General features: G+C 46.5%; 1 protein-coding gene across 2 annotated transcripts in view; it reads left to right on the forward strand.

Moving 5' to 3' along the window:
• Nucleotides 1-26,619, forward strand: part of ASIC4 (acid sensing ion channel subunit family member 4) — a 262,965-nt gene that overhangs the window by 18,083 nt on the left and 218,263 nt on the right. Inside the window, exon 3 of one of the 2 annotated variants that reach the window (XM_088653080.1) lies at nt 16,818-17,168. In XM_088653080.1, coding sequence (XP_088509206.1) covers nt 16,818-17,168 — 351 coding nt within the window. Of the gene's footprint in view, nt 1-16,520; nt 17,169-26,619 lie in introns of those variants that run through there. The other variant, XM_088653052.1, reaches the window with a different exon arrangement.

Consider the following 26,619-nt stretch of genomic DNA (forward strand, 5'->3'; position numbering starts at 1 on the left):
TGGTCACCCATCCTACAGACCTAGAAGGCGAGCACACCAAGAGGGCCTTCAGTTATTTTAATTGAATTGATTGATACTGTGCTATACACTCAGATCTCAGGGCAGTTCACAGGATAAAATAACAACATAAAAGTACAAAATACACAATCAAAATAAAAACAAAAACATCTCAATAACACCCCCCAACACATTTTAAACAGGCGTTGGATGCCTGGTTAAAGAGGAACGAGTTGAGATTTCAGTGTGTGGGCAGGATGGTACAGGAACTGGCAGGTAATTTGAAGGCAAACTGTTTAGGTTCCCAATTGGTTGTCTGCAGACCCCAGACGGTGGGTCTGTGGGACCATTCACATAACAAAGACTACCATAGATAGAGCAACATTTTGAAAAGTAGGAGTCCTGCAGGCCCTGCTTCAGAAGGTGGAAAAGAAAGATAGAACTGCATGTTATCAGCACACTGGTGATTCTGCATCCCTGACCTTTGGATGACTTCCGCCCAGCAGCGTCATGTAGATGATAAAAGACATGGGGGAGAATATAGAAACAACTCCCCCAGCCCCCATAAACCAAAGGCTATGTGGTAGAGCAAGAAACCCCCCAGCACCACCACCTGAGGGTGCTCATATCAGAAGCACTGCAAAAAAGTCCCCTAAGATCCAGATAGTTGGTATCAAAAGTTGCTGGAAGGTCCAGAATAGCCCTACCCCTGTTCATTTTTTGGCATAAGGCCTCCATCGGTGCATTGGAGGCCATTTTCACCCCATAGCTGGGCTTGGATGAATTGAGATCAATCAGATAACCAACATTCTCCACCTAGAGCTGTGAGGCAGCAACCCACTCTAATCCCTTGCTGCAAAACAGCAGATTTTGCATGTTCATAGGAGAAGCGGACTGCACACCGTATTGATTTGCTTGGAGCTGATGATCACTGACCAACATCTCCAGTCCCCCTTGAAGCAGTATTTCTATGCTAGTGGATAATGGTTCCCCTGGCTTTGCCAGTGTTATGATCCTAAGTCGTGGGACACTGCCCATGCACACTATTTACAAAATCATATGTATGATTTTTGCATTTATTTATTCAAAACATTTTTATTCTGAAATTTGCTTAAAAGACCCTGATTAGTGACCTGTAAAATATCAATAGTAAGGTAGTCCTTGCTTACCAGTCAACAGACATGACACACAAGGAAGAAGGGAGAAAGAGGGAGGAGTGGGAGAAAACCAAGCTCATGCACCAGTTCTTGAAGTTGCAGTTTATTGCAGCAATCAACTGGAATGCAGTGGCTGCAGCTACAGTACAGTTGAGACAGGGCCAAAGTAAATCTCTCCGCAGAGGCGATGAAATAGCCCTGCTTCTCCTCTGTACCCAGATGGAAACAATAAGAAATGGCAGTGTATAAATTCTTTATGTTCAATTTTAAAATGTGGCATTCATAAGGATTGCACTGTTAACACGGATAAAAGATTCTCCCTCCTCATATGTGTATAACCAGCTGTCCATCAATGCTCCTCCATCATGCCTTTTGTTTACAGTGTAGCCTTTATTTGCTAGCGACTCTGATGGTACTATGGAGGAGCAGAATTGTTCAAGCCATCTGCTCCTTTGGAAGACCTTGCGAGGGCTGGCATGGAGGGGTCTTCCTTGCTGACTGAACATGGAAATGCTGGCATTGTGGTATTTTCTTAATAGCAGTGAAGCCACCTCACCAGCTTCTGAAGCTGCCTCTCCTCTTCTGCTGCACCTAAGGAATTGGAGTGAATGGCTCTCTCTCACTAACAATAACAATAACAATAAGTAAAGCCCTCTGAGATTTGCATAGCTAGTCCTACTGTTCAGATAAGCTAATATACTCTTTGATCCTATGGAAATATGGCTAATTTCCATATGTTGTAAAGGCTTTAGGGAGGGAGAGAGCAAGCACAAAGCTGGCTTTAATACTTCAGTCAAATCATTCTTAGCGGGCTTGAATTTGCAGAAGCATAGATTAGGACAACATGTTTCTCTTTCTGCAACTTGTTCCCTAATTACAGACAATGCACTTAATGATGTTGCTGCAGCTACAGCAGGCTAGCTTGCTTGAGTTCAGTGGAAGCTTGTTGCTTCTATACTACCTGGCCTGCCTCAGCTAAGAGAGGGGTGAATTTTTTTTAGATCTCTGAAATACTTCAAAGAAAAGAAGAAAGGGTGGGAGAGTTGATGGCTCTGGTCCTGATCTATGCTTTTTCTTGCAAACGAATCCTGTGGAAAATCAAGGCAGCTGATTTTTAAAAGAGCAAGGAGCTCTTTTTATATATTTTTTACATCTGTGATGTACAGTAAAGTCAAAAGAAGACAGCAATCCTAGCAATGTTTACTGGAAAGTAAGTCCAATTGAACCCAGTGGGGCTTTTGAATAAGTATGTTTAGTGTGGGACTGTAAATGCTGCTCACGCCAACACATCACACAGCCTGTCTCTTCTACAAAGTCCTCAAGTCCTGCCCTGTGAACTTAGGCAGACTACACTTACCCATCTGCCTCACATTTTTTAACTGCGCACACCTACTCTCAGGTTGCCCAGGTGCTTAGTCTTTGGCTAGTTACCCGCTTCTTATTTTAAGAAATTGTTCCCTAAAAAAACAAGCAACAATCCATTTTAATTCTAAAAAGGGAACCATTCCTTGAAAGAAGGTAGAAAGCCCAAGAGACTCTCCCACTCATTCCCTCACTTAAGAACATTAAAAGCCCTTCTGGATCAGGCCAAAGGCCCATCTAGTCCAACATCCTATGCTCACAGTGGCTGACCAGATGCCTGTGGGAAGTAGGCAAGCAGAACTTGTCTTTGCGTTTCAAGCAACTTGCTTAAGTTGTGAGCCAAAGAGAAGGTGGATGTCTGCACAAAGGAGGGACGATTCAACTGCTTGTGAAGTCACTTCTGTAATGTTGGAAGGTGGTGGCATCACCTTGTCCATCAAGCAGCAAAATATCTTGAGCCAACCCTGCTCAGAAGACTGGAGTGCTCTATTTGCAGCTTCTGTTTACGGTTTCTTCAGGCTCTGTGACTGGCATCGACCCAGGAGAGCCTCCTTTATGTTCCTTTTTATGTTCCCTCCAAGTGTCCCTTTTTTCCAGGGATGTCCCTGATTTAGAGAAGCCATTCCAGTTTTTGGATTTGATCCCGGAATGTCCCACTTTTCCTTAGGATGTTCCTAATTTCATTGGAGAAATGTTGCAGGTTTGGAGTTATCCAACCCGAGTCATTTGAAGGCAACCCTATATAGGATTTTTTTTTAAAAAAAATGTTTAATGTTTTATTATGTTACTATATATGTTGGAAGCTGCCCAGAGTGGCTGGGGCAACCCAGTAAGATGTGTGGGGTATAAATAGTAAAATTATCATTATGTAATGGGACATCCCTATTTTCATCGGAGAAATGTTGGAGGGTATGGGAACACAAGGCCCTATAGATGTTGCAGTACAGCACTCATCATCTCCAACCACTGGTCATGCTGGCCGAGCCTGAGGGGAGCTAGAGTTAACAACATATTGTGGATCACCCCTCCTTTGTGCAGATGTCCACCTTCGCTTTTCTTTGAAATATGGGCAACAAGAGCGGGTGCTCCACCACACCTGAGGGAAGTTGGTTAGTTACGGGCGAAGACCAAGCCACAAGGTACACAGCTGTATCCTTCAATAGAAAGAGGTTGCCATTGACTCACTCTGACTTGTTGTTTAGGGATCTGTTACAAAGCTACTGAGGGCAGGTTCAATGAGAGGGGGGCCCGGAGCTCCATTTGGTTTGGGTCTCAAGCTCAAAGGAGACCTGAGATGTAGACAGAGGGGTTGTGCACGGAGCCCGCCTCCCGCGTCTGCAGAGGGGTGTGGTCTGCCCCCAGCCCCTCCCCACTGCCGTGTCATACCCCTCAGCTGGCCAATAGGACTCACTGGGGGGTGGAGTCCAGCTCCGTTTAAACGACTGCTGCGGAGGGGGATCTTTCTCTTTACTTCCTGCCGGCATCGGATTACCCACCCTCCCTCCCTTTAGGCATGCTTTGCTTTGACCGTGCTGTGGACTTCAGTTGGTCGCCTTGGTTGCCCAAGGGGCTTGGTAGGAGTTTTTTTTAATCCATTTGGCAAATTGGCACCAGCCTCTTGTTTTTTTCGCCTACCTCATAGCAATTCGTCACAACTTTTGGTATTGGCGGTTAGGCATTGGATTATTCAATATGTGATTATCTGTGTTGTGTGTCAGAGGTCAGGTTATGGCCATCACCTACCTCCCAGGGGTATCCCGTTAAGGCATAGCTGTCAAGTTCTCCCTTTTTTCAAGGGAAATTCCCTTATGCTGAATAGGCTTCCTCGCAAGAAAAGGGAAAACTTGACAGCTATGCGTTAAGGGGATCTGGCAGTCGCGGATCCCGTCCGATGCCCTACTGGGGTTAGGGCCATGGCACAAACCCCAGTGACGTCAGGGGAAGCTTCCAGTTGTATTTGCACCAACAAGCTCCTCCCACTGTTCGTTAACCTTTAAGTGTCTCCACACCGGTCGGGTGGAATCACGTGTTGCGTTCCCATCCAGTGCCTAAGCCAATACCACTCACATGCTATAACCAATAACGTTGTGGCCTTTATCTACCCATTAACCTAAAATCACGTGTCCTTGTGTGGTATTTACTCCACGCGGGTGACGGGCTATTGACACGCAACTTATGCACATCAGAACAAAATGTGACACACACTCTCAGCTTTGAGCTGCAAATTTGAGCAAACAAGATGTGCTTGGGTAAAAGGCTGTTCTGTTAACTGAGACTGTGTATGCATTGCTGTTTACTCTGGCTCCAGGGTGCTTTCACTGCTGGTGTTTGAAACCACAGAGCCTAGGGCTTGCCGATCAGAAGGTCGGCAGTTCAAATCCCCATGACGGGGTGAGCTCCCATTGCTCGGTCCCTGCTCCTGCCAACCTGGCAGTTCAAAAGCATGTCAAAGTGCAAGTAGACAAATAGGTACCGCTCCGGCGGGAAGGTAAGCGGCGTTTCTACGCGCTGCTCTGGTTTGCCAGAAGTGGCTTAGTCATGCTGTGTATCAGGTGATGATATCCTCGCCCAGACTGTGGTGTGTGTAGCAAAGTGCAAGTGTGACTTGAAACACAACAGGCGGGGGCTCACTGCATTTTAAGCTGCAGGTGTATACCCAGCCTGATATAGGGTTGTATCCAATGAAGTCTTTCTGCAAGTACTTCCACCCTGAGGAGAGGGAGAGAAAGTCTTGTTGAGCAGGCAGAAGTCCTTGTGCTAATGAGACGGCTTTGTTAGTTACAAGTCAACCCATTGATTTTGTCATATTAAAGACTTAAAAATGTTCATAAATATTAATAAGAAATATTGATTCTGATGGCACAAGATTAGACCATGATTGACATGTTCTCTCAGATCAGCTGATTATATAAACAAATCACTCACTTTTTTTCTTTTTCGGTGCCTTGTTTTTGGGTGTTGTCTCTCTCTCTCTCTCTCTCTCTCTCTCTCTCTCTCTCTCTCTCTCTCTCTCTCTCTCTCTATATATATATATATATATATATACTGTATATATATATAGGCTAAAGCCCTCAAAAGCTGGAAGTGGCCTGGGCTTCTCTGAACCTCTGAAAGGGCTTCTCTGAACAGCTTTAAAAATCCTTGTGTCCTCTACATTTTTGTGGTACTCTGGGGTTGTAACCCATCCTGCATCGCTTTCTAACCACATGCAGGATTACAGCCTTTATGAACTCATTAATATTGCTGGCCTTCATCACTTTCAGGCTCTTTTCAGGCTTTCAGTTTTCAGCATGAAGAAATGCTAAACGTTTCCCATTTGTTGCAGAGAGTCAAGACATCTTCCCTCAAGGCGGCACTCCTCTTGCTGGAATATCACATTTCCCAAGCACTCAAGCCTTAATGTTTTTCAATGGGAGCTTGTGGCTTTGTCCCCAGAGAGAGGACATCATTTGCAGCTACTGTATAGTGTGTTTCAGAGCAGAGGGTGGGTAAACCTGTGCCCCTCCTGGATGTTGCTAGACTCTATAACACCCACTGCCCCTAACCAGCATGACCAATGGGCAGGGATTACAGGAACTGAAGCCCTGTAACTTCTGGAAGGCACCAGGCTCCCTACTCCTGTTTTAGCTAAAACTCCCTGTACATGGCAGTAGCAGTCACCAAAAGGCACACCCTGGCCTCACCACTGCTGCAATGCTGCACCATCTTATTACACATTTGCTTTTATTTTACGTATTTGAAGGTTGTGGCACACGTTTGTCCTGATATATGTATATGTATATGCATATGCATATTTCAAGCAATGTGAGTGGCAATGAACTCTCCCCATCCATTACAACCAAACTGGAAATTGTTCCATTGCCCTTGAAGGGGAAATAGCAGGACTACAGTGAAAGGACTAGTGCAGTTGAAACACACACTGATTAATGCAAGAAGAGGCCCACCTAATTCATCATCCTCTTCACAGTGGCCAGCCAATGCCTCTGAAAAGCCCGTAAGTATGGCATGAAGGTACCAGTTCTTCCCTGTTGTTCATACTTGTCATTTGGTATTCAGGGTTACACTACCTCTGGCCCTGGAGGTTCCACTTAGGTAATAACACTCATAGACCTATGCTCCATTATTTTTAATAACCCTTTTAAAAGCCACCCATTACCACTGTTTTCTGCAATTCTATCCTGATATTCATTGTACTCCCCCTGCCTTTTATTATTTCAATATTGTACAGGAGCCAAGGGTGGCTTATTCTTATAATAAATCAGGGTTGAGGAAACTTTCCAGGTCAAGGGACACATTCCAGCATGGAGTGCATTATGGGGGCCACATGCATGTGGTTGGTGGGGCCAGGGGCAAAAGTCTGTGTCTCTTACCTTTGCATAGTAGGCCACCTTCAAGCCACACAAAAGTCATCACTCCATCCTCCATTAGAGGCCTGGAGCATCATATTCACAGAGAGACACTTGGACGTGAGGTTCCTCATCCCTGTGTGCACTAAATAAATAAGCAAGTGGCCATTGTCACATCTTGTGGTAGGGAATGTCTTCTAAAATTGTGCATTGTGTGAAGCCGCCAATCAATTTAACTGGGCAAGCTCAAGTTCCAGTATTATGAGAAATGAAGTAAAGATTCTTTATCTGTCTTTGTTCTGGCCCTCTACCAAGACCAAACTGTAGAGGTATTTACTTGTAAGTAAAGGAGCCAGCTTTTATTACAGCAGCCTAATGGTACAAACGCAGCGGCTAGGAAGGAGCAGAATCCAGTCCATGTGCTCTTACAAGGGAAAGGAGTAACAACAAAAATTGTAGTCCAAGAGCAAGGGCCCAAGGGTCAGGAGTTCATGAGCAGCAGCAAAAAGATTTCATGGGCACTACAAAGTTGTCTTCTATCTGAAGAAGTGTGCATGCACACGAAAGCTCATACCAAAATAAAAACTTAGTTGGTCTTTAAGGTGCTACTGAAGGAAATTTTTTTTTTTTTGTCCCAACAAGTTTCCCTGCCTACCTGTCAAGGTTTTGAGCAGAGGCAGAGAAACTCAGTTATGTGCAAGAATCCCTCTCCTGTGGGAATTCCTGGTCTGAAGATGTGCATTTCTCCTGGGATGACAAGGGGAAAATCTCTCATCTCTTGATGCCCTGCCTCTCCCTGGGATTCTTGGGCACTCCTCCTGATTTTTCCCAGCTGGCTGGACCCCTAAGCCTCCCACAAAATCCTCCATATGATGAGAAGGCATAGTCTCTGGGTCTCAACCAACAGCCTTGGAGGAAACAGCATATAATGGCTGAAAATTCCACTCCAGAGTTAAAACAGGTAGTTTTGATCATAGAATCATGGAGTTGGAAGGAAACATGATGGTCACCTAGTCCAACTCCCTTCACTGCAGGAAATTTTTGCCCAATGTGAGGCACAAACCCACCATCCTGAGATTAAGAATCTCATGCTGTACCGACTGAACTATCCCTTGAGACTATGATGGCGGCTCCCTGTTTTTCAACCCTTCTCCAAATAATTCCTAATGTTGTGTTTGCTTCCACCCCCAACACACACATATTAAAGCAACTAAAACCAGCAGAAGATGCACAATATATGGCATTCCTGCCCGCAGGCTTACAATCTAATTGAAGGTGGCACACATTAAGCGAAAGAACGCAAAAGGTAAAGAACGGTCAGCCCCAAGAAAAGCCAGGCTGAAGATGAGATTTGTTTTTGAGAGGTGCTGGGAAATTATATTAGAGGAAGGTAGTCCGATATGGGAAAGCTTTCTAATGGAAGGGTGCTGATAGGCAGGGGGGCACTGATGGGGCACAGAAGCAATAATGAGGCTTAAGTAAAAGATTGACATTTGGCTTGTCAGTAGAGCAAAGAACCCGGGCAGGAGCACAGAGCAGTGCTTGAATCATGGAGAAGGTAAGGAGGCCTGTGCAAAAATCCTCAAGACTCACCCTCCACCCAACCCCACATCGTGTCGTCCTGTAGCCTTCTGAAAATAGGAGCTAACAGAGTTGACTGTTGCCTCCTCTGCTCCCCACTTAATTCAAGCACTGGCAGAGGAAGAACCAGGGTGGGGTGGGGTTTGAAAAGTAGAGGGGCGAGATCTCATTTGATCAGCTGGACAAAGACTTAGAATGTTGCATTATATTGGTTTCAATCAATTTGTGGTGTGCATACTAATTTCACCAGGTACCCTCCTGTGCCAGCATTAAGTAGAAGGGTAAGCAACGATTCCCTCTTCATTATATAATTATGCATACTTCAATCATATCCCTTCTTTTCGGTCTGTTAGCCAAGTTGCCATGATAAATGTTTTACCTTGTTCTTGTGTGGATAGAAAATCAATTCATATCACACTTGTACATATGTTTGTGTGCTTGTGTACTCACCTTCCCCACCATATTTTTGAAATGGGGTGACACAAGCTACACAGAACATTCAGTATGGATGCCTATAGGTTTATATACATCCCCCTCCCCAACTGTTTTGAATGGTTTTTTTTACATTTTCCTACTATTTCTGGACGGTTGGACGACAAAGGACGAGATGGTTGGACAGTGTTCTCGAAGACACCAACTTGAGTCTGACGAAACTGCGGGAGGCAGTGGAAGCCAGAAGTGCCTGGCGTACTCTGGTCCATGGGGTCACGAAGAGTCGGACATGACTAAACGACTAAACAACAACAACTATTTCTTAGGGACGTTGGTGGGGCTGTGGTCTAAACCACTGAGCCTAGGGCTTGCTGATCAGAAGGATGGTAGTTCGAATCCCCGTGACGGGGTGAGTTCCCATTGCTCAGTCCCAGCTCCTGCCCACCTAGCAGTTCGAAAGCATGTCAAAGTGCAAGTAGATAAATAGGTACCGCTCCAGCGGGAAGGTAAATGGCATTTCTGTGTGCTGCTCTGGTTTGCCAGAAGTAGCTTAGTCATGCTGGCCATATGACCTGGAAGCTGTACACCGGCTCTCTCAGCTAGTAAAGCGAGATGAGCGTCGCAACCCCAGAGTCGTCCGCAACTGGACCTAACGGTCAGGGGTACCTTTACCTTTACTATTTCTTACTAGTTCTGTTTCCACTTTCAGTGGCAGAAGCATATTGTGCTGATGTTTTGCAGGCGCCATCCATCAATAATAAGAACTCTCCCTACCCCATGGGCCCAAAAGCATCCTCTGCCATATGCCATTTTCAATTAAGGGTGCACTGATTTGTTTCCTAAGGATACAAAAAAAAAATTTTTTTGGCAGGTGGAGCGCATCCAGAAAACAATAGTAGTTGAAGGGAGGGTGAACTATGCAAAAGTCAGTTAGGAAAGCACTGCTTCCACTAGCCGTTTTCTCCAGAATAGTTTGCTTACTCAGTTTTTACAAATAATCAAGATGAGATCATTGCCAAACTGTTGCACAATGCTTGCTTTCTGTGTTGACCAACCTTTTTTTCAGACTCAGTGAGTTTTTAGAAAAATGTAAAATGCAATCACTGTGCCAGCCTGCCTGGGGACTGACACAGCAATACTGAGGCTTCTCCCAGCTACTGGCCCTTTAATTGAGGAGTGGGAAACCTCAAGCCAAAGGCTTTTCTGTGTGTTCCCCAGGCAGGTGTTCCCCAGGCAGCATCCATCACCCAGGAGGCCACAATCCTTTTCCTCGGGCCACATGCTGTGCTGGTCCTGCTTTGCACCTTCTTTGACTGTGTTTGCCTAGCTGGAATGTGCCCTTGAGCCCTAATCATGCTTCTTGTTTGTCTAGGCCCTAGAAAAAGGAAAGAAGGTGTGTGTATAAAATAGCCAACTACACAAATGTAAAATTCACATTTGTTGCATCACCCATTTGTTGTCCCTAGTTCCACCCACCACTGACGTGTGACCCCCATAATGTTATCAAGAAGTGACTGAAAAAGTTCCCCACTCCTGCTGTCGTTAATCAGTTCCTCATACCTTCCAGCCGCAAGCTGCTCTTCAGTTTCTTACTTGTAGCCAGAGCAATCCCACTTGTTTGATAATGATGATGATAATAATAATAATAAATTATTTATAAATAATACAAAATTTATATATTATATATTAGTATTATTTGTTTTGTTTTATTATTTTATTTTATTTTATTTTACAAGCAAACAAAAATTGGGTTGGTGGTGATGATGCTTACCTCCAGCCATTGGCCAGAGGAGGAGGAGGACCTGTGGGAAGACCTTGAGAGACTGCAGTCCCTCCCACCTGCACAAAACATAATGGCAAGGGAAAGACCAGCCTGACCTCAGCCATTGGCTAGAGAAGCAGCAGCTGCAGGGGAAAGAATACTTGCTGGCAACAGCCACTTACTCCTGGGACTTGAGAAATTTCAACCAGGGGGATGAAGGGTCCTGGGTCAGGCACAGCTGCCTTGCTCTGTCATTGTCAAATCGGCGATGGCCTCCCTCCTGCATCTTTCCTCTCCACCCTACTCTTTTGTATGCCTTCTTAAGTTTGTAATCTTGAGGGCACGACCCTTTTTTGTAGGAGGGAGAGAATTGCTGTGAACTGCTTGGGGAGATGATATCTGTCTGAAAGGTAGAGTATAATACAGTAAATAAGTAGATATTAAGGGCTGTGTGGAGCCACCATTATAATTCTGCTTCCAGCTGATTGCAGAAAAGCAACACCCTCAACCTCGCTGAAGAGCCTTAAGGCTGTGTTCACCTTCCTGGATTATCATACAATGAGGGCATTCTTTTTTTCAATTTGGATTGAAGCTGGGGGGGGGAGCACATCCAAGCACATCCAAGTACAGTATTTCCTTTAAAAAGTGCAGGATGGATATGGATTGTGGCTAACATCACCTGTACACTGCCTCCCAAACCAGTGCAGGGAGCGCAGAGTCCACTGAATGGGAGTGTAGAAGCAACAGAAAATGATAATGGAATTCAGGGGGAAGTCTTGAGGCTGTAAGAATAGAATGGCACAATGATTTATTTGTTTTATGTAAAACATTTCTACACTGCCCTTCAGCAGTGTTTCCAGGCAGTTTACGAAAATGAGATGAAATACAAATAAAACATGTCCCTCCTTAAAGCTGCAATCCTGAACACATGTATTAGGGAGTCAGCCTCATTAACTTTAGTGGGACTTGCTTCTGAGAAAATATGCATAGGAGTGTGCTGCAGATCTACTTTCAGATCTACTGCACGATCATTCTTTCTTGCACACTTTAGGGAAGCAGATACATTACGTGTTTAGTAGTTCCAACTATGTTGTACTTTTGATGAAATGATCACACAATACTTTTCTTTTAGCTATTTTCAGAACTAACCATTAATTTGCATTCTGGAATTTGCACTGGGTTTAGTAGAGCCTTAGAATTATAGGTCAATTATGCCTAAGCAATTTTGATTATCTTTCTACTTCTGTGCAAGCCAGCTGCCAATGGTTTGGGCAGCATATCCATCAACCTCTGCTCTGCATGCACATTCACCCTACTCACTCATGCACACGCACACACATTCCATAAGCACATGCTTGCTTATCTTCTCACTAGTAAATAAACAAAAATAACCAACCTACCTCTTGACCTCTTGTCAAGGTTATTTATTGTATTTTGTAACCCCCTGTGTCCTGAGGAAGCAAGTAAGACGTGGGACCTCCTGGAGAAATAATCAGTGCTTTTTTCTGGAGGGATGCAGGGGTACACATGCTCCTAAACATTTTTTTGAATCTTTGTACTTTTGACCATTTACTGTATTTATTTTTCCCAATTTGAACTTATAAAATGGTGATTTTCTTGAGTCAAAATGAGAGTACCCCTAAACATTTTTAAAGAAAAAAGTACTACTACTACTAATAATAATAATAACAATAACAAATGAGTCCTGCATAAAGTGACTAGGAGACAGAGTAGGCTAGATGGCACTAACATGGTGAAAATCTGTAGCTAACTGCCTGCACTGATTTTTTCTTGTGACTGTTGCTGCAACATGCATTCTTTTGATCCCCCAGTTGTCTAAGTCCCAACCAGTGAGCTAAGTTTGGGTTTGATTTGTATGTGTGTGTTGAAAGAGAGGAAACCTTTAGAGGAATCCTTGTAACAAACAAGTTGCACAGGTGTGTCTCCCATTAGGGCTCTGCTGACCAAAGAACAAGAAAAGCTGCAGCAACGTGAGGACTGGGGTCCTCTTTGCAGCACACAGTGCTGTGAAGGATCCCTGAATGGCCCATGCTAAAAGGACAGTCTGGAGGGCAAGAAGATTGCCTGAGTGTACTGATGGGAGTCTCTCACACTTTCTCCCATGTGTTGTTCTCCTGTGATTGCTCTATCTATATCACCACCTCTAGGGTCAGAGGCAGTGGGCTGGGAATCACACGTGGGGAGAGTGGTGTTGCACTCGGGTCCTTCCTGTGGGTTTCCCATATGCATTTGGTTGCCCACTGTGGAAATGGGCTTCTGGAATAGATAGGCCAGCGACCTGACCTGGTCTAGCAGAGCTCTTCTCATGTTTCTTAAGATAGTTAAGAGGGAGCCGTGCAGTGTGCCCAGGCAAAAGCCGTTCTTTCTTATCAGTCAAGTGCCAGGCCAAGGTGAGTGCCGGCTGCACAGTCTCTTCTGGTGGAGTCTCCTGGCTCGTCTGCCGGTGCCGACACTCTCACTGCTCCAGCGACACAACACAGCACCTGGCTCGTCTCCAAGTGCAATGATACCGGATTATGAGCTAGCTGTTACAAACGAGCCAGTAATTATCATAATCTGGTAATTGAGAAAAATCTAATTATGCAAAGCTAATGGATTTAAAGCCTTGCTTGAAAGTGTGTGCCTGTATGTGTGTGTGTGGAGAGAGAGAGAGAGATGGGGAGGTGGATCACGCTGAATCTGAGCATTGCTGTCTGGGAGCCTGTGTCTAACGGAGGAGCCTCATTCCCCCATACCCAAGAAGTTACCATCTGTTCAGGGGTAACAAAGGGTCTTCTTCATCAGCTTTCTCAAGCAGCCCTGAGGGTTGAAGGATGGAAGGACATAATTCCTTTCAAAGATGTATATGGGAAGCAATTCATAAGACAGCATGGTCAGTCCTAATTCTCTTGCAACCCCCCGTAAGTTGTTAGTAATTGAATCATCCATCCACACCCTCATCCCCAGAACATGAGTGTGAATTTGCAGCAGGTTAAACTGTGGCCAAAGGGAGTATGGGAAGGTGAGACGCAGTTATTGAAAAGAGAGTCTGTGAACAGTGGTACTGTATTAGGGCAGAAGTGCAGGCTCCCACTCAGCAGGAGGGCTCCCAAACACAGCTGAACATTTGAAGCATGTGTAGTAGACGTTGCCATCTAAAAAAAGGGAAGCCCCTCTGCCCTCCAATACGACCATTGCATCCGTTATCTAAAGCAGGCCCTTGGACTCCAACTCCTATCTGCCCCAGCCAGTAAGACCAATAACCAAGGATAATGGGAACTGAAGTCCCCCAACATCTGGAAGATCACAGGTTCCCCATTCCTGGTCTAAAATTCCCTCACTGAAGCACTGTCAGTGAAGTGGGTGTATGGTTGGCAGAACGGGAAAATGGTGTGGGGACAGTGACTGGCACCCTTGGGGGAGGGATGACCCCAGAAATTGCAGCCCTTGTCCAGCCCTGCCTCTCTCCCAGGAGACTGCATTAAGGGATCCAGGTAAATCTGGCTTTCTCCCTGATCTGCCTCAGCATGCCTGCACTGTATAATTCTATCTCTGTTTAAATACTTTTCCTCTCAAAAGCTTTTAGCCGTTCTTTCCCATCTCTCTCCTAGGAGACGTTCCTTTACCCCCCACCAGCTCCTAGTTCAAATCAATTACCCTTCACCCATCAAGTGAAAGCTTGTTTGTTCATTCAATTACGGTATATGTCTAGTCCACTGTGAACTAAATCAAATATTCATGCCTTCTACTTTCCTTTATAATCTCCATACTCTGAGTAAGATTCCCAGGTTCATACCCTCATTTCTGGGTCCCTCTGATGCAGTGAGACACGAGAAACCCACCCTTTCACTTTTTAACCATCATCATATGCATATTAGACTGTCCAGAGCAGACTTTGCCTTCTAGATGTTTTGGCGTACAACTTCCATCAACCTGGGCTGGTGTAGAGGGCACATCTAGAGGGCACAGGGTTGGCAAAGGCTGATCCAATGAATCTGGATTTCTCTCCCAAGCATTTTAAGCCATGCTGTGATTACAGTACTCCCAAACCCCCTTCCTCCTGAATCTATTTCACCCCCAAGCTTGAAAACATCTGTCCACAGAAGCCTATACTTACCCATATATGTTTTCATGCCTTTCTTGCACCTTAACACAGGCCACATATTGACCTCGGCCCCATCTGCACTATACAATATCCTGCCACTTTAAACAGCCATGGCTTACCCCCAAAGAAACCAGGGAACTGTTGTTAGGTAAGGGTCCTGAGAGTCGTTAGGAGACCCTTACCCCTCTCACAGAGGTACAGATTGCAAAGTTCCCGGGAAAGAAGGATTGACTGTTAAACCACTTTTGAGAAATGTAACTCTTTGTTACATGAATAGGTGCCTTCTAACAACTCAGCAAACCACAGTTCCCAGGATTCTGGGGGTGGGGGTGGGGGTGGGGAGAGAGAGAGAGAGAGAGAAACCATGACTTTTTAAAGAGGCAGAATTCAGCTTTAAATATATAATGCAGCTGAGGCCCTAGAAAGGCTGCTGGGGACCCACACTCCTGACACCTTTCCACTTGGGACCTGCTATGAACAGGGCTATAAGCTGCCTAAGTTCTGAAGAGGTCAGTGGGTGGGTATGGATGTGCTTAAGGGGGCAACTTCAGAACTTCAGGGTGTAATTTGTAGAGTTGTGCCATTCACCTGAATTCTGGCCTGCTCATTGGAATCCCTCAGGCTGATGCTCATAGCCCTAAGGGTAGGTAGAACTCAAACAAAAGTTCTTTTTTTAGGTATTTATATCATTTCATTTACAAATTCCTTCCCAGAAAACATCCCAAAGTGATTTAGCAAAAACATGAATAAAAAAAACAATTTCAAATCTTAATACAGAAGCAGACTGGGATAAAAAAAGACCCTCTACTTAAAATGCTTGTTGAAAAGACTAAGCTCTTCAGTGAGCCCAGGAGACAACAGAGGTGGTGCCTGTCTGGCATGTAACAGGAAGGAGTTTCAAAGGGCAGGTGTAGCCACACTAAAGGTCTCATTCTGACATCCTAGGGAAGGGACCACCTGGTGAGATGGCATCAGCAGGAGGCCTTCTTTTGCAGAGCACTGTGATCATTTGGGTATCTAAGGGGTGAGATGATGTTTTGGGTATCCTCACCTTAAGCTGTATAAGACTTTGTATACCAAGACCAGAATCCTGAACTTTGTGTTGTAGTTGATTGACAGCCAGTGCAAGCATTTCAGTTGCAGCACAACATGGTGGCGACATTTTGCCCCATGAGCTGCTGCATTTTGCTTGCAAGCCCACCTTGGTTGGTTGGTCCCAACTCCTTCCTGATTATGGGCATTTGGCCCAGGAGGCCATTACCTTTCCCCCTTCCAACTCAAGTATTTATTTTCCATTATACACAACCACACTGAAAGAAGCAAAACGACCTAGCCCTGCATTCTCCCGGCTGGACTGTTCTTCAGGAGCTGGATATGCTTGCTTACCTGCCCTGTTCACTAAGTGCTAGAGTGAATCAATGATGCCTCAGGCTAATTAGCAGCCCCAGTCCCAGGAGACAGAGATGGACTCAGCCTGCGGTTTGCGAGGGGACGCATTTGCTCCCCCTCATCTGGCACAGGCTCTTCCGGGATCCGGCAGTGCTAATTGCCCTGGATGAACATGTTTACTGTCTTTCAGCTCCCAGGAGGGGCCCTAGGCGAGGCATGAGGCCAAGCCCCTCCCCACCCCGTGGCTGTTAATACTACGCTGCTGTAAGTGAGCCCTGTTGTTAGACAGAGAGGGCCGCTGCAACACTCACCAGCCCATCCAAACTCCAGAGCCTTCTGACTGTTAACTGCATGCCTTTGTGGGGTTTGTACCTATCCTCTATTTCTAAGAGGGCACTGCAAGTATGCCAGGGCCTACATGGACAGAGGAGATACCCTCCTGGCACAGTTGCTCCCCTCTGCCCAAAGCAGTCCGGCATACTGAGGAGGTTTCCCATTTGGTACACCCACCCACTTCTGCCCCCAGCCTGGAAGAGTTTGCCAGGAGTTCAACACTCCATGGCATCAGCCACATCTTCCACCATGGTGGCTACACAGGCCGCAAATTTCTGTGGATCGTGGCCTTCCTGGGCTCCCTTGGCTTCCTCATCCATGTCTATGCAGACCGAGTGGATTTCTACTTTCAGTATCCTCATGACACCACGCTGGAAGAAGAGACCCTCCCCAGTCTGACTTTCCCAGCGATCACCATCTGCAATCTCAACCCTCTTCGCTTTTCCCAACTCTCTGGCCATGACCTCTACTGGGCTGGAGAGTACCTGGGCTTCCTGGATGGCGATGACAAGATTGCTGTGTCCAAGGGCGAGGACGGGGACGTTCGGGAGGTGCTGAGTAAGAAGCTAATGCAGAGCAAGGGGGAAAGGAACCTCCCGTTCAATTTCACGGAGCTCCATGACCGCGCTGGGCACCAGATGGACCAGATGCTGGTTCTGTGCAGCTTCGGCAACGAGTCGTGCAATGCCAGTGACTTCGAAACAGTGAGTCTACTGCCACATCGCTGCTCTGTTGAGGATAGTGGGAACACCTTGTGGTGCTCATGGAATGGGTAGCATGGGTTCTTAGCAAGGCTAGGGACAAGCAGATAACTGGTAATTCTGTTCTTTCTGTTAAATCAGGGCTGAAGAACCTGTGGCCTGCCCAGTGCTGTCGTACAACAACAACTATCGTCCCTGACCATTGGCCGTCCAAGCTGGGGCAGGTGGGAGTTCGAAGGGCCACAGCTTCCTCATCACTGTATTGAGGGGTGAATTTGATCCACGCCAAACCTTTCAAATGACTGAAATGCCACATTCAGGCCAAGCTCTTTTAAAAAAAGCTCACTAGTCTCTCCTAGGTCAGCGCTCCTCTCACAAACCGGAACTAAGTTCTCTCAGTTCTCCCTTGTTTGTGTGTTCTGTAGTCTGTGGCCATTGCGGGGATCAGGCACATTTCCCTATAATCGCTGGCTAATGAAACATGCCTGACACTAGTCACTCTGAGGATGTGTCTTTAAAGTAATCATGCAGATCACTTCTGCCTCCATCTCCTTTTGGCTACATAGATATTGCTGTTTAGGATTTCACTCAGAAAAGGCTTCAAAACCTCAGATTTCTACATCTCATCGGTGTCTCTGACCCTGGGCTTAGAGAGAACCTGCATTACTTTTCTCATCTCACTGTGAAACAACATTTGATGCTTCAAGTCATTCTTTGGGTAGGGGGTTGTGAAGAGTTGTTCTAGTATGACAATGAATCTAAACATTCTTGGATCCTGGTTCTGTTCACAGTGATAGGTAATAACAGCAGAGCATCAGGGAGTGGGGTTTGTGTTTGGTTTTCAGTAGTGGGCTTTGCAGTAGTGGAAAGAACAGACTGCTTTGGCTGGGATGAGCCCAAGGGTCCTGTGCGTTGATGTGGGAAGAAACTTCATGGCATGCTTAGATACGCCAGGCTATACACTGTGAGCAAAGTCTTTTTTTCAGAGTTTGGGCCCACAGATTGTGGGGAACTACTTCCTTTCATCCTAGCGAAACTATTCTGTTGGGAGCCACCCAGAGTCACTGGGGAAACCCAGCCAGATGGTTGGGGTATAAATAATAAATTATTATTATTACATTGTTATTGTTATTATTATTTACAAAATCTGGAAAGGGTTCAAACTCATTTGGGATCCTAAAACTGGGAACCTTCAGTTCCATGACTTTGCAAGAGATCTAGGGAAGGGGATAACTGTGCTTCATGCCCTAACATCACCCTTCCAGCTACTAAGACAAGGGGTGGGAAACCATTTTTCGGCTTAATGGCCACATTTAGGGGTATGACTTGCTGGTGATGCAAAGGGCCAGAGTAAAAAAAAAATGGGCAGAACAATAGATATGACTTACTTTTAGACAGTAGACTACGGCTATGTACACCCTATGCCTTAAAAACACATACAAACGACGTTTCACCCCTCAAAGGATTCTGGGCACTGTAGTTTACTGCTTACCAGCCAAAGTGGCAGGTAAAAGGCAATATTATTCAAGCAATATTATTATTGCTGAGCCACCTGCTCCAGAAAGAAGGGCAAGAAGCCCAAGGAAGTAGTCCTGGATGTGATGGATCTCTTTGCCTTGTCCGCCTCTTCTGCCAGGGTTGGCCCTGGGAGCTCCTCATTGCCACCTGGGTTCTATCCCTTAGTGCTGACACTGGAGCGAGGATCTGTCTGTGTTCCTTTGGATAAATGGTAGGTGTCTGCTTCCTGCTATCCTTGACTTCTTCCTTCCCATTTGGATGAGACTCTCTCCCCCCCCCCCAAATAAAAGGGAATTACCGGCAAGTTCCGGGGGGGGGGGAGAGAAGGACTTGATCTGGCCCCGCAGGCAGCCACTGCTGCTGCAAAACAGCCATTTCATTATCTCTGCTTGCAAAATCAAGAATGATTTGGAAGGTGTAAATCTCTGCCAGCATCCGCCAGCCCCCTTCCCAGCTTCCTGCCAATCAGCACTCCAGGTCAGTTAGGCACCACTGGTATGGATTGTGGCATAGCCTCCTTGGCCATTTCTATTGCACACCCCTTTGTTTTTGGGTTTGGTGCTTATAGATACGCCTTTAAAAGGGGTTCATACTTTTTTTCTTTCATGGAGCCAATTTGGCTTCCCCCACCTTTACAACATAGTCAGTAGATGTGCTTAGCTAATCAAAAGAATGCCTCTGATGTCTGTCTTGTGCTAACCCCCAGTCTTCAGGTGAATGTTCTACTTTTTTTCTTTAAAGCACAGCATGAACATTTAGTCAGTGAAACATTTTTTTGTCGTTTTGCTGCTTGTTTTTTGTTTGTTTGTTTGTTTCTAAGGAAAAATCCATTTTAAAAAGAGTTATAAAGCTGTTTCAGGGAGGAGGGGCAGGGGGTTTGTGACATCACAGGGGCCAACCAGTCCGCTCTGTTCATGGCCAGATTCTTCTGAAAAGTGGCTGAGATCAATCCAAGTCAAGGAAATGTACTTTTATATTACACAATATGATATGCAAACTTCCACAGCATGTTGTCCACTCAACTTCAGTTGGATGTGGGCACTGGCTGGGTCAGTTTGAGATAGCACCAGGTCGCCCTGGGTCAGCCCACCCAGGTCAATCCAGGGCTGTCAGAAGGTGGAACAGCTGGGCAGGGGGAGGGAGGAAGTAGAGTAAGGCAGCCTCTACAATTTTTAAGAACAACATGGGGCTGTTTGCAAAAGGGCTTTTAAAAAGCTTCACACTGTGCTTTGGCTGTGCATGGCTGTTCTCAGCAAGGGAACACACACACAACCCTAAAGTTCGACTACTGGCATCCGCTTGTATCCTTCTTGCTGCAGTACTGACAGTCTGGAGGCACCCTGAAGGGTAGGAGACAATTTTAAGGGCACGTAGAGGATGTAGTTCTGCAGATCCTATCTGCATAGAATGGAACATTGTCTTTCCCGACACTGGGGGCCAGTTGGGCTAGGGTGTGGTTGTGACTGTTTTGTGTGAACGTGTCTTTAAATGGTACATCCCGGTTGCCTCTTTTCTAGACATCAGAGTGCAATGGTTCTTCTTCTTCATGGTAACCTTTGTGAGCTACAAATCAGGGGCTTGAACACTTGGCAAATGGCAGGGAGCTGCCAGAGCCTAGGAGGGCCTGGTGACATGGGTGCATATGAATGTGGCCAACTAAGTGTTGGAAATGTTGGGATGCAACTCAGCTTGTTGTGGGATTTGCATGGGATTGAAGCAGGCAGAAAAGGGATTCTCTGAGATTCCTAAATTGCCCCATTGTCCTTTTATATCTATGCTGACCTTTCTTTGATGCTAGACTGATATTCTCAGGCTGCATCACTTGCTTCCTCCCTCTCTTACTCTTCTCTCTCTGACTTTCTTGGAGAGAGAGGTCATCTTGTGATGTATCTCTGCTGAGTGCAAGGACCAAGCAGGACTCCATTGCATCTCAAACTTATCTGTAACTAATAACTCTTTTCTATTCTAGTATGCATATCCTGTAATAAACCTAAGCTTTCTTATTTTCCATACCAACTGTCTCTGTGTGTGATTGCAACTAAAGTAAGCCTACTCTGCCAGCAAGGATTCAATACACAGACAGCTTTCAAGCTGTGTGCTAACTCTGCAAAGTAATTCAGCAGTGAGGGCAGGCAGAAATATTCTCTCCCCCCCTTCTCCCCCCCCATCTCTTAAAGGGCTAATTTGGGGCTGGTACAGCACTTGCAACTGCATGGGATTTTTTTTTAAAAAAAACCCTAAACAGCACAGGCATGTTATCTCCCCTCCCCTGCAGTCCATTCTATCCTTTGCCTGAATTTAGGGCTGTTTTTTCTATATACTGACCCATTCATATCAAAATTTGGATCTCATTCAGGTATGGGTTTAAGCTGGGTGTGAAGGGTAAGTTGGAATGGAAGCTTTGGTCACTTTTCTCTGTGAAGGGAGCTCTAGCTCCTCTAGAGTCCTCAGGCTTGGAGGCAAAGCTGCAATGGCTGTGAGCTTTCCATGGGGCCATGATCTAGGGTCATCAAATCCAGGATCTTGCACCTTTAAGAATGCCCCCACCTCTGGCTTTCCTTCATCACACAGATCATGGGGTGGGGTGTGTGTGCGCGCAGTGTGTATGCATGAGAGCCCTGTTTCCCAGGTTCTTCCATATGGCAAGACGCTGCTGGGCAGTGGAGACGGCGGCGGCTGCAAGCCGAAACTCAGAGCCCTTGTGGCTGGTGGCTGCTGTGTGCTCAGTGGCTTGGAGCTATGCACAGGAAGAGCCTTAATTCAGTGTGACGGCTCCAGTCATTGCGATAATGAGAACAAAGTGAGGCTGCCGTGCGGTGCAGTGCACAGGTGTCAGCCGGCTGGCGCTCATCGCATCCCAGTGCTTCAGAGGCAAAGCAAAGGCTGTGGTGTGTGTAAGGGGCGATCAGCAGTTATTTTGGACGATCAGCATCTAAGGCAGGAATCATCCTCTGAAAAACAATTGGTCTTTAAGCCAGAAGGACCCTGGGATAACACCACAAGCCATAATGTTTTCCTAAGGGCTCAACTACAAGGAATCTGGTGTGCTCAGGCTGACAGGCATGATTCAGCTGGCACTGACTCTGAGTCCTGGCACAAAAGGGAACAGTGCCATCAGACCCCTGACACACAGCATACCCCATATTGCCACTTCAGCACTGACCCAGATGGAACCCCTCAGCACGTCGCAAACCTGTCCATATTCACACATGCGGGTGCTGCCTTTCTCACAGCATTATTCCAGGAACATTTCCTGGATGGAGCCGCAGAGAACTTGCCAGCTTGATGGTGCTACTGCCAAATATGAAAGAAAAGGGCACTGCCAGTCTGTTGCTGCCAAGTCTGACCTGGTGGGACACACATCAGAAGGGGGAAATTGGGGGGGGGGATGAACATGAAAGTGTCCCTATGAACTTCCATTGCCTGTGGAAGAAACACTTGCTTATACATCTGGCTGCCAGGAGTTAAGGTGGCAAAGTGGTGTATTTTCATGTCGGTTCCTCTCCTGCCCCCTTTGCCACACAACCAGGCATGTGTCAGGCTGCTAGGAAAATGACCCTCTTCCCTTCACCACTGGCTTCCCGGAGAAGCTGCCAGGGCAGGAGGAAAAAGGAGGAAGGGCCCCTGCTCAAAGTGCATAATAACCTGAGAAAGGAGTCCCACATCCTGCCCCCTCCTCTGCCTGCCTTTCCGGAGTCAATGGGGCGAGGATTATGAGCCATAAAGCTAGTGATCAATGGATGCTGATGGGAATGTTTCCGGTGAATAAAGCTGGCACCTGGGAGGGAGGAATGGCGCTCTCTCTCTCTCATACACACACACACACAGAGAGAGAGAGAGAGAGAGAGAGAGAGAGAGCACCATTTCACTAAGGGAAGGTGGAATATGGCATGGCTGGTGGGTATTGCAGGGTTAGACCAGAGGAGGGTAGAAGCATCAATGGAGACCTATGTCAGTGCCTGTATGTAAGTAATATGATTTATTCTGCTGAGGTGCTCTGGTATCATGGGTCAAAATAAAGGTGATTGCCACACAGCATAGGAAACCTGCCACACTGAATGCAATTTGCTAAAATAGATCCCTCTAGGACATTGTGCTTGAAGTATCTTTGGAGCAACTTCCTAGAGAATGTCTGTGTGGGACATTCCTCATGCCCCAGGCCTGAATACTTCTGGCTAGCAGACAAAGAAGTTCTGGTGTCGCAAGGCAATTCTCCATGTCTGCTATGCAGAGAAATGTGGAGGGCATGATGGGGTGTTTGTGGCTAATGGCTGGGTAGTTGAGGTAAACTGCCCAGCTTTGTGGAGCCTTGGCCATGTAGAAACAGGGGTTCATATATCTTGACCCACATGTTCCTGAAAAACATTCCCTCCTGTTGACAGTTCCGAGGCATGATTCCACGTAATCCAGTCTACAGTCTGTGACATTGCTCTGTGTAAAACTTAAGCTGAAAAAAGTGAAGGCTTATGCCACAATAAATCTGCTATCCTTTAAGAGGGCACAAAACTCTTTGTCGATTTGGTTCAGCTGGTGTTGAACTGGAAGCAAATCCCCAGCCACTTGGGCCTCACAGTTGTAAACGCAGTCCCTAGTTAGGATGGTGGAGGTTATAGCAAGGCAAGCGGGAGGGCTGATTGAAGGGGGCTCTTTGAGGAAGGGTTTTATCTCAGGTTAGTGACAGTTAGATACCTTGGAGAGTGGTGACATGCTTTATGTCCTACATAAAAGCAACAAGGGCACCTGTGTTTTTGTGTTTGTGTTACATTAAAAGCTAACAAATTTATTGTGTCAGAGGATTTGGTAGGCCAGAGCCCATTTCAGCAGCTTCGTGAAAAAAACTGCAGTGGACAGTTTTCACCTCTCTCTTTCCACACACATGCAGTATGTGGGTCCAGACAGACAAGTTGGGATAGTGACATTACAGACTGAAGCTGGAAGGCCAAGCAGTGCTTGAGGTGGGTTGTCACATCAGAGCAAACACAAAAATGGGATACACAAACAGAATGAAAAGAATTAGAATAAGTAGGTGTGCCCCACTCCCAACTGGCACAGTGAGGTGAATGGCGTACTGCAAGTGTGGAGAGCTTTTCTATCTGTTAAGGGCTGCTTTCCCTCGGGGTCAGCCTGTCAGGGCTTTGCATTTGAGTGGTGGACAGGGGCAGAGCCAAATGTGGATAGAGCCAGAGTCAAAAGTGGACAGGAGAGGGCAGAAACACCTTAAGGAGGACAATCACGTTGCATACACATAATACATTTAAAGCAACCCCCACCCCTGCCTAATAATCCTGGGAACTGTACTTTACCCTTCACAGAGCTACAATTCCCAGCACCCTTAACAAACTACATTTCCCAGGATTCAGGGTGAGCGGGTGAGCTTTAAATTTATGGTGTATATGCAGCCTTGCTTCCTGTAAAGGGTTGGTCAACCCCAGGAGTAGGCAACCTAAGGCCTGGGGACCGGATGCGGCCCAATCGCCTTCACAATCTGGCCTGCGGACGGTCCGGGAATCAGCATGTTTTTACATGAGTAGAATGTGTCCTTTTATTAAAAATGCATCCCTGGGTTATTTGTGGGGCCCGCCTGGTGTTTTTACATGAGTAGAATGTGTGCTTTTATTTAAAATGCATATCTGGGTTATTTGTGGGGCATAGGAATTCGTTCATTATTTTTTTTCAAAATATAGTCCGCCCCCCCCCTAAGGTCTGGGGGACAGTGGACCAGCCCACGGCTGAAAAAGGTTGCTGACCCCTGGTCAACCCCATCTTTACTGAGCTAAAGTCTGATAGTATCAAAACAACAAACAAATGCCTACTGCTTTACTGCTGGAGTTTCTCTTGGAATCCTTTCTGTTGAATTAGTGACTTTCAAGGCTCTTGCAGAATGTCCAGGAAGACTGAAGTGTTCCACAACAAATTTCCTTCATGTTTATTCAAGTCCACTCTGCCTAACAAGCTTGGTGGGTGAAGGAGGCCTCTAAGCCATTGCTGACCCAGAGATTGCTCCTCCTCTCCTCCCTCCAGTATGCAGCAAATGAACAGAAAGGAGCTGGGTGGCACTCACAAATCCCTTGAAATCCGAACACAATCTTATTAAGAACCACTTAAGAGGTATCACAGTGAGCTGTGATTCAAGCAATCGCAGGCTCATCACCTTGACAGAGCCTGCCTTCCACACAGCCCTAATGTTGCCAGCATGGTCCAAATAGCAGCTCATTGCCAAGGCCAACACATGCTATCAGCATTGTCTCCAGCCCCATGCAGTTGATTACAACAATCATAAAGCTCTGGGGAGAGGGGCATGACTCAGTGATGTGTCGTCCCCCCCGCCCCCCAGCAGTTTTCATAGAAAAATAATTTAAGGGAGGGGAAGTTAACAGGTTGATCACCCATTTCTGGTTGTGTTAAGGGTGTGTGCTACACACTACTGGAGGAAGTTCCAGTTTTTTCGGTGCAAGGGCTGCAGCTGCCCAAAGGCCTGTGTGGGAACAAACGTCAGTACTTCAGCTGCTAGGCACAGAGCTATGAATTCCTGTGCGAGCATAAGGGTCACAACATTTACGCAGCTTCACTCAGGCGCTGCTCAGGCATTGCTCAGTGGTGGCAGTTAGGAAATGCAGCATGCCCATTTATCTGTGCCACAACTGGCCCCTTCCTCCTTGCTTAGCAACATAGGAGCATAGGTAGCTTACTTAGTCAGGTCAATGGTAAAAGTAAAGGGACCCCTGACCATTAGGTCCAGTCGTGGACGACTCTGGGGTTGCGGCGCTCATCTCGTGTTATTGGCCGAGGGAGCCGGCATACAGCTTCCGGGTCATGTGGCCAGCATGACAAAGCCGCTTCTGGCGAAACCAGAGCAGTGCATGGAAACGCCGTTTACCTTCCCGCCGGAGTGGTACCTATTTATCTACTTGCACTGTGTGTTTTCAAACTGCTAGGTTGGCAGGAGCAGGGACCAAGCAACTGGAGCTCACCCCGTCGCGGGGATTCAAACCTCCAACCTTTTGATCGGCGAGCCTTTGGCTCACCTGGCGAGCATCAAGTTGGGGGTGGTTGCTCATACATTGGCATAGAACAGCCTTCTCTAACTTGATGATCCTCAGCTGTTTTGGACCACAGTTCCCATCAGCACTAAGCAACTCCATGATACCAACTCAGACTCAGCTAGGAGTCTGGGTGGTGTGAAGAAATCTTGCCAATGAGCTGGCTGGTTTCAAAACACACAGGCACCATTCCCCTTCTTCCATACATTATGAAGCCCCAAAATGGTGAGGAGTGGGAGGGACTTGCTTGAGAGCAGTTTGTGGCCCCATCCTGTTCCTCAGAGTGCAGGCATTTGGCACTGACATGCTCCCAACAAGCCATGGTGCCTTCTCCAGAGCATGTCCAGGCTCTGACAGGTAAATACCAGGCTATTTTTAGCCGCTCCCCTGCTGCGTGCTGCAGCTGTTCCTTTCATTCAGATGAACAGATCTACCTCAATTTCACGTCCCACTGAGGCACAAGCCTAATCTCCCTGAAATTAACCTTTCCTGCTTCCCAGAATACCTGTCCCCTGGGCCAGGCCACTTGGGATCAAGGACTAATCTCCCAGTAATGAGCCAGAACCAAAGCTGACTGTCCCCATATTCGCTGGGGCATCCCTGACCGCTCTGCCAGGGGAGTCACTTCCTTGACCATTGCTGATCCCTGGGAGAAAGAGTCACTTTCTCTAGAAGGGTACAGAGCCTCCCCAGATCATGAGTGGCTGGGGGTTTGGAGGATAACAGCAGTGGGTGGGTGTATGTGTGGATGGACGAGAGGGGAAAGTGTTGGGTAGTTGCTGTGAGATTGGATCAAGTCTCAGTTCCATCCACCTTAAACCCCTGCTTCGTGCAATGCTGCAACAATGTGAACTGAACCTGAAAACTGGAGGAACCCAAAGGCTTTTTTTGTTAAT

Source organism: Zootoca vivipara, chromosome 1 (assembly GCF_965207765.1).
Source record: "Zootoca vivipara chromosome 1, rZooViv2.hap1.1, whole genome shotgun sequence".
In the NCBI taxonomy this organism is placed as follows: Eukaryota; Metazoa; Chordata; class Lepidosauria; order Squamata; family Lacertidae; genus Zootoca; species Zootoca vivipara.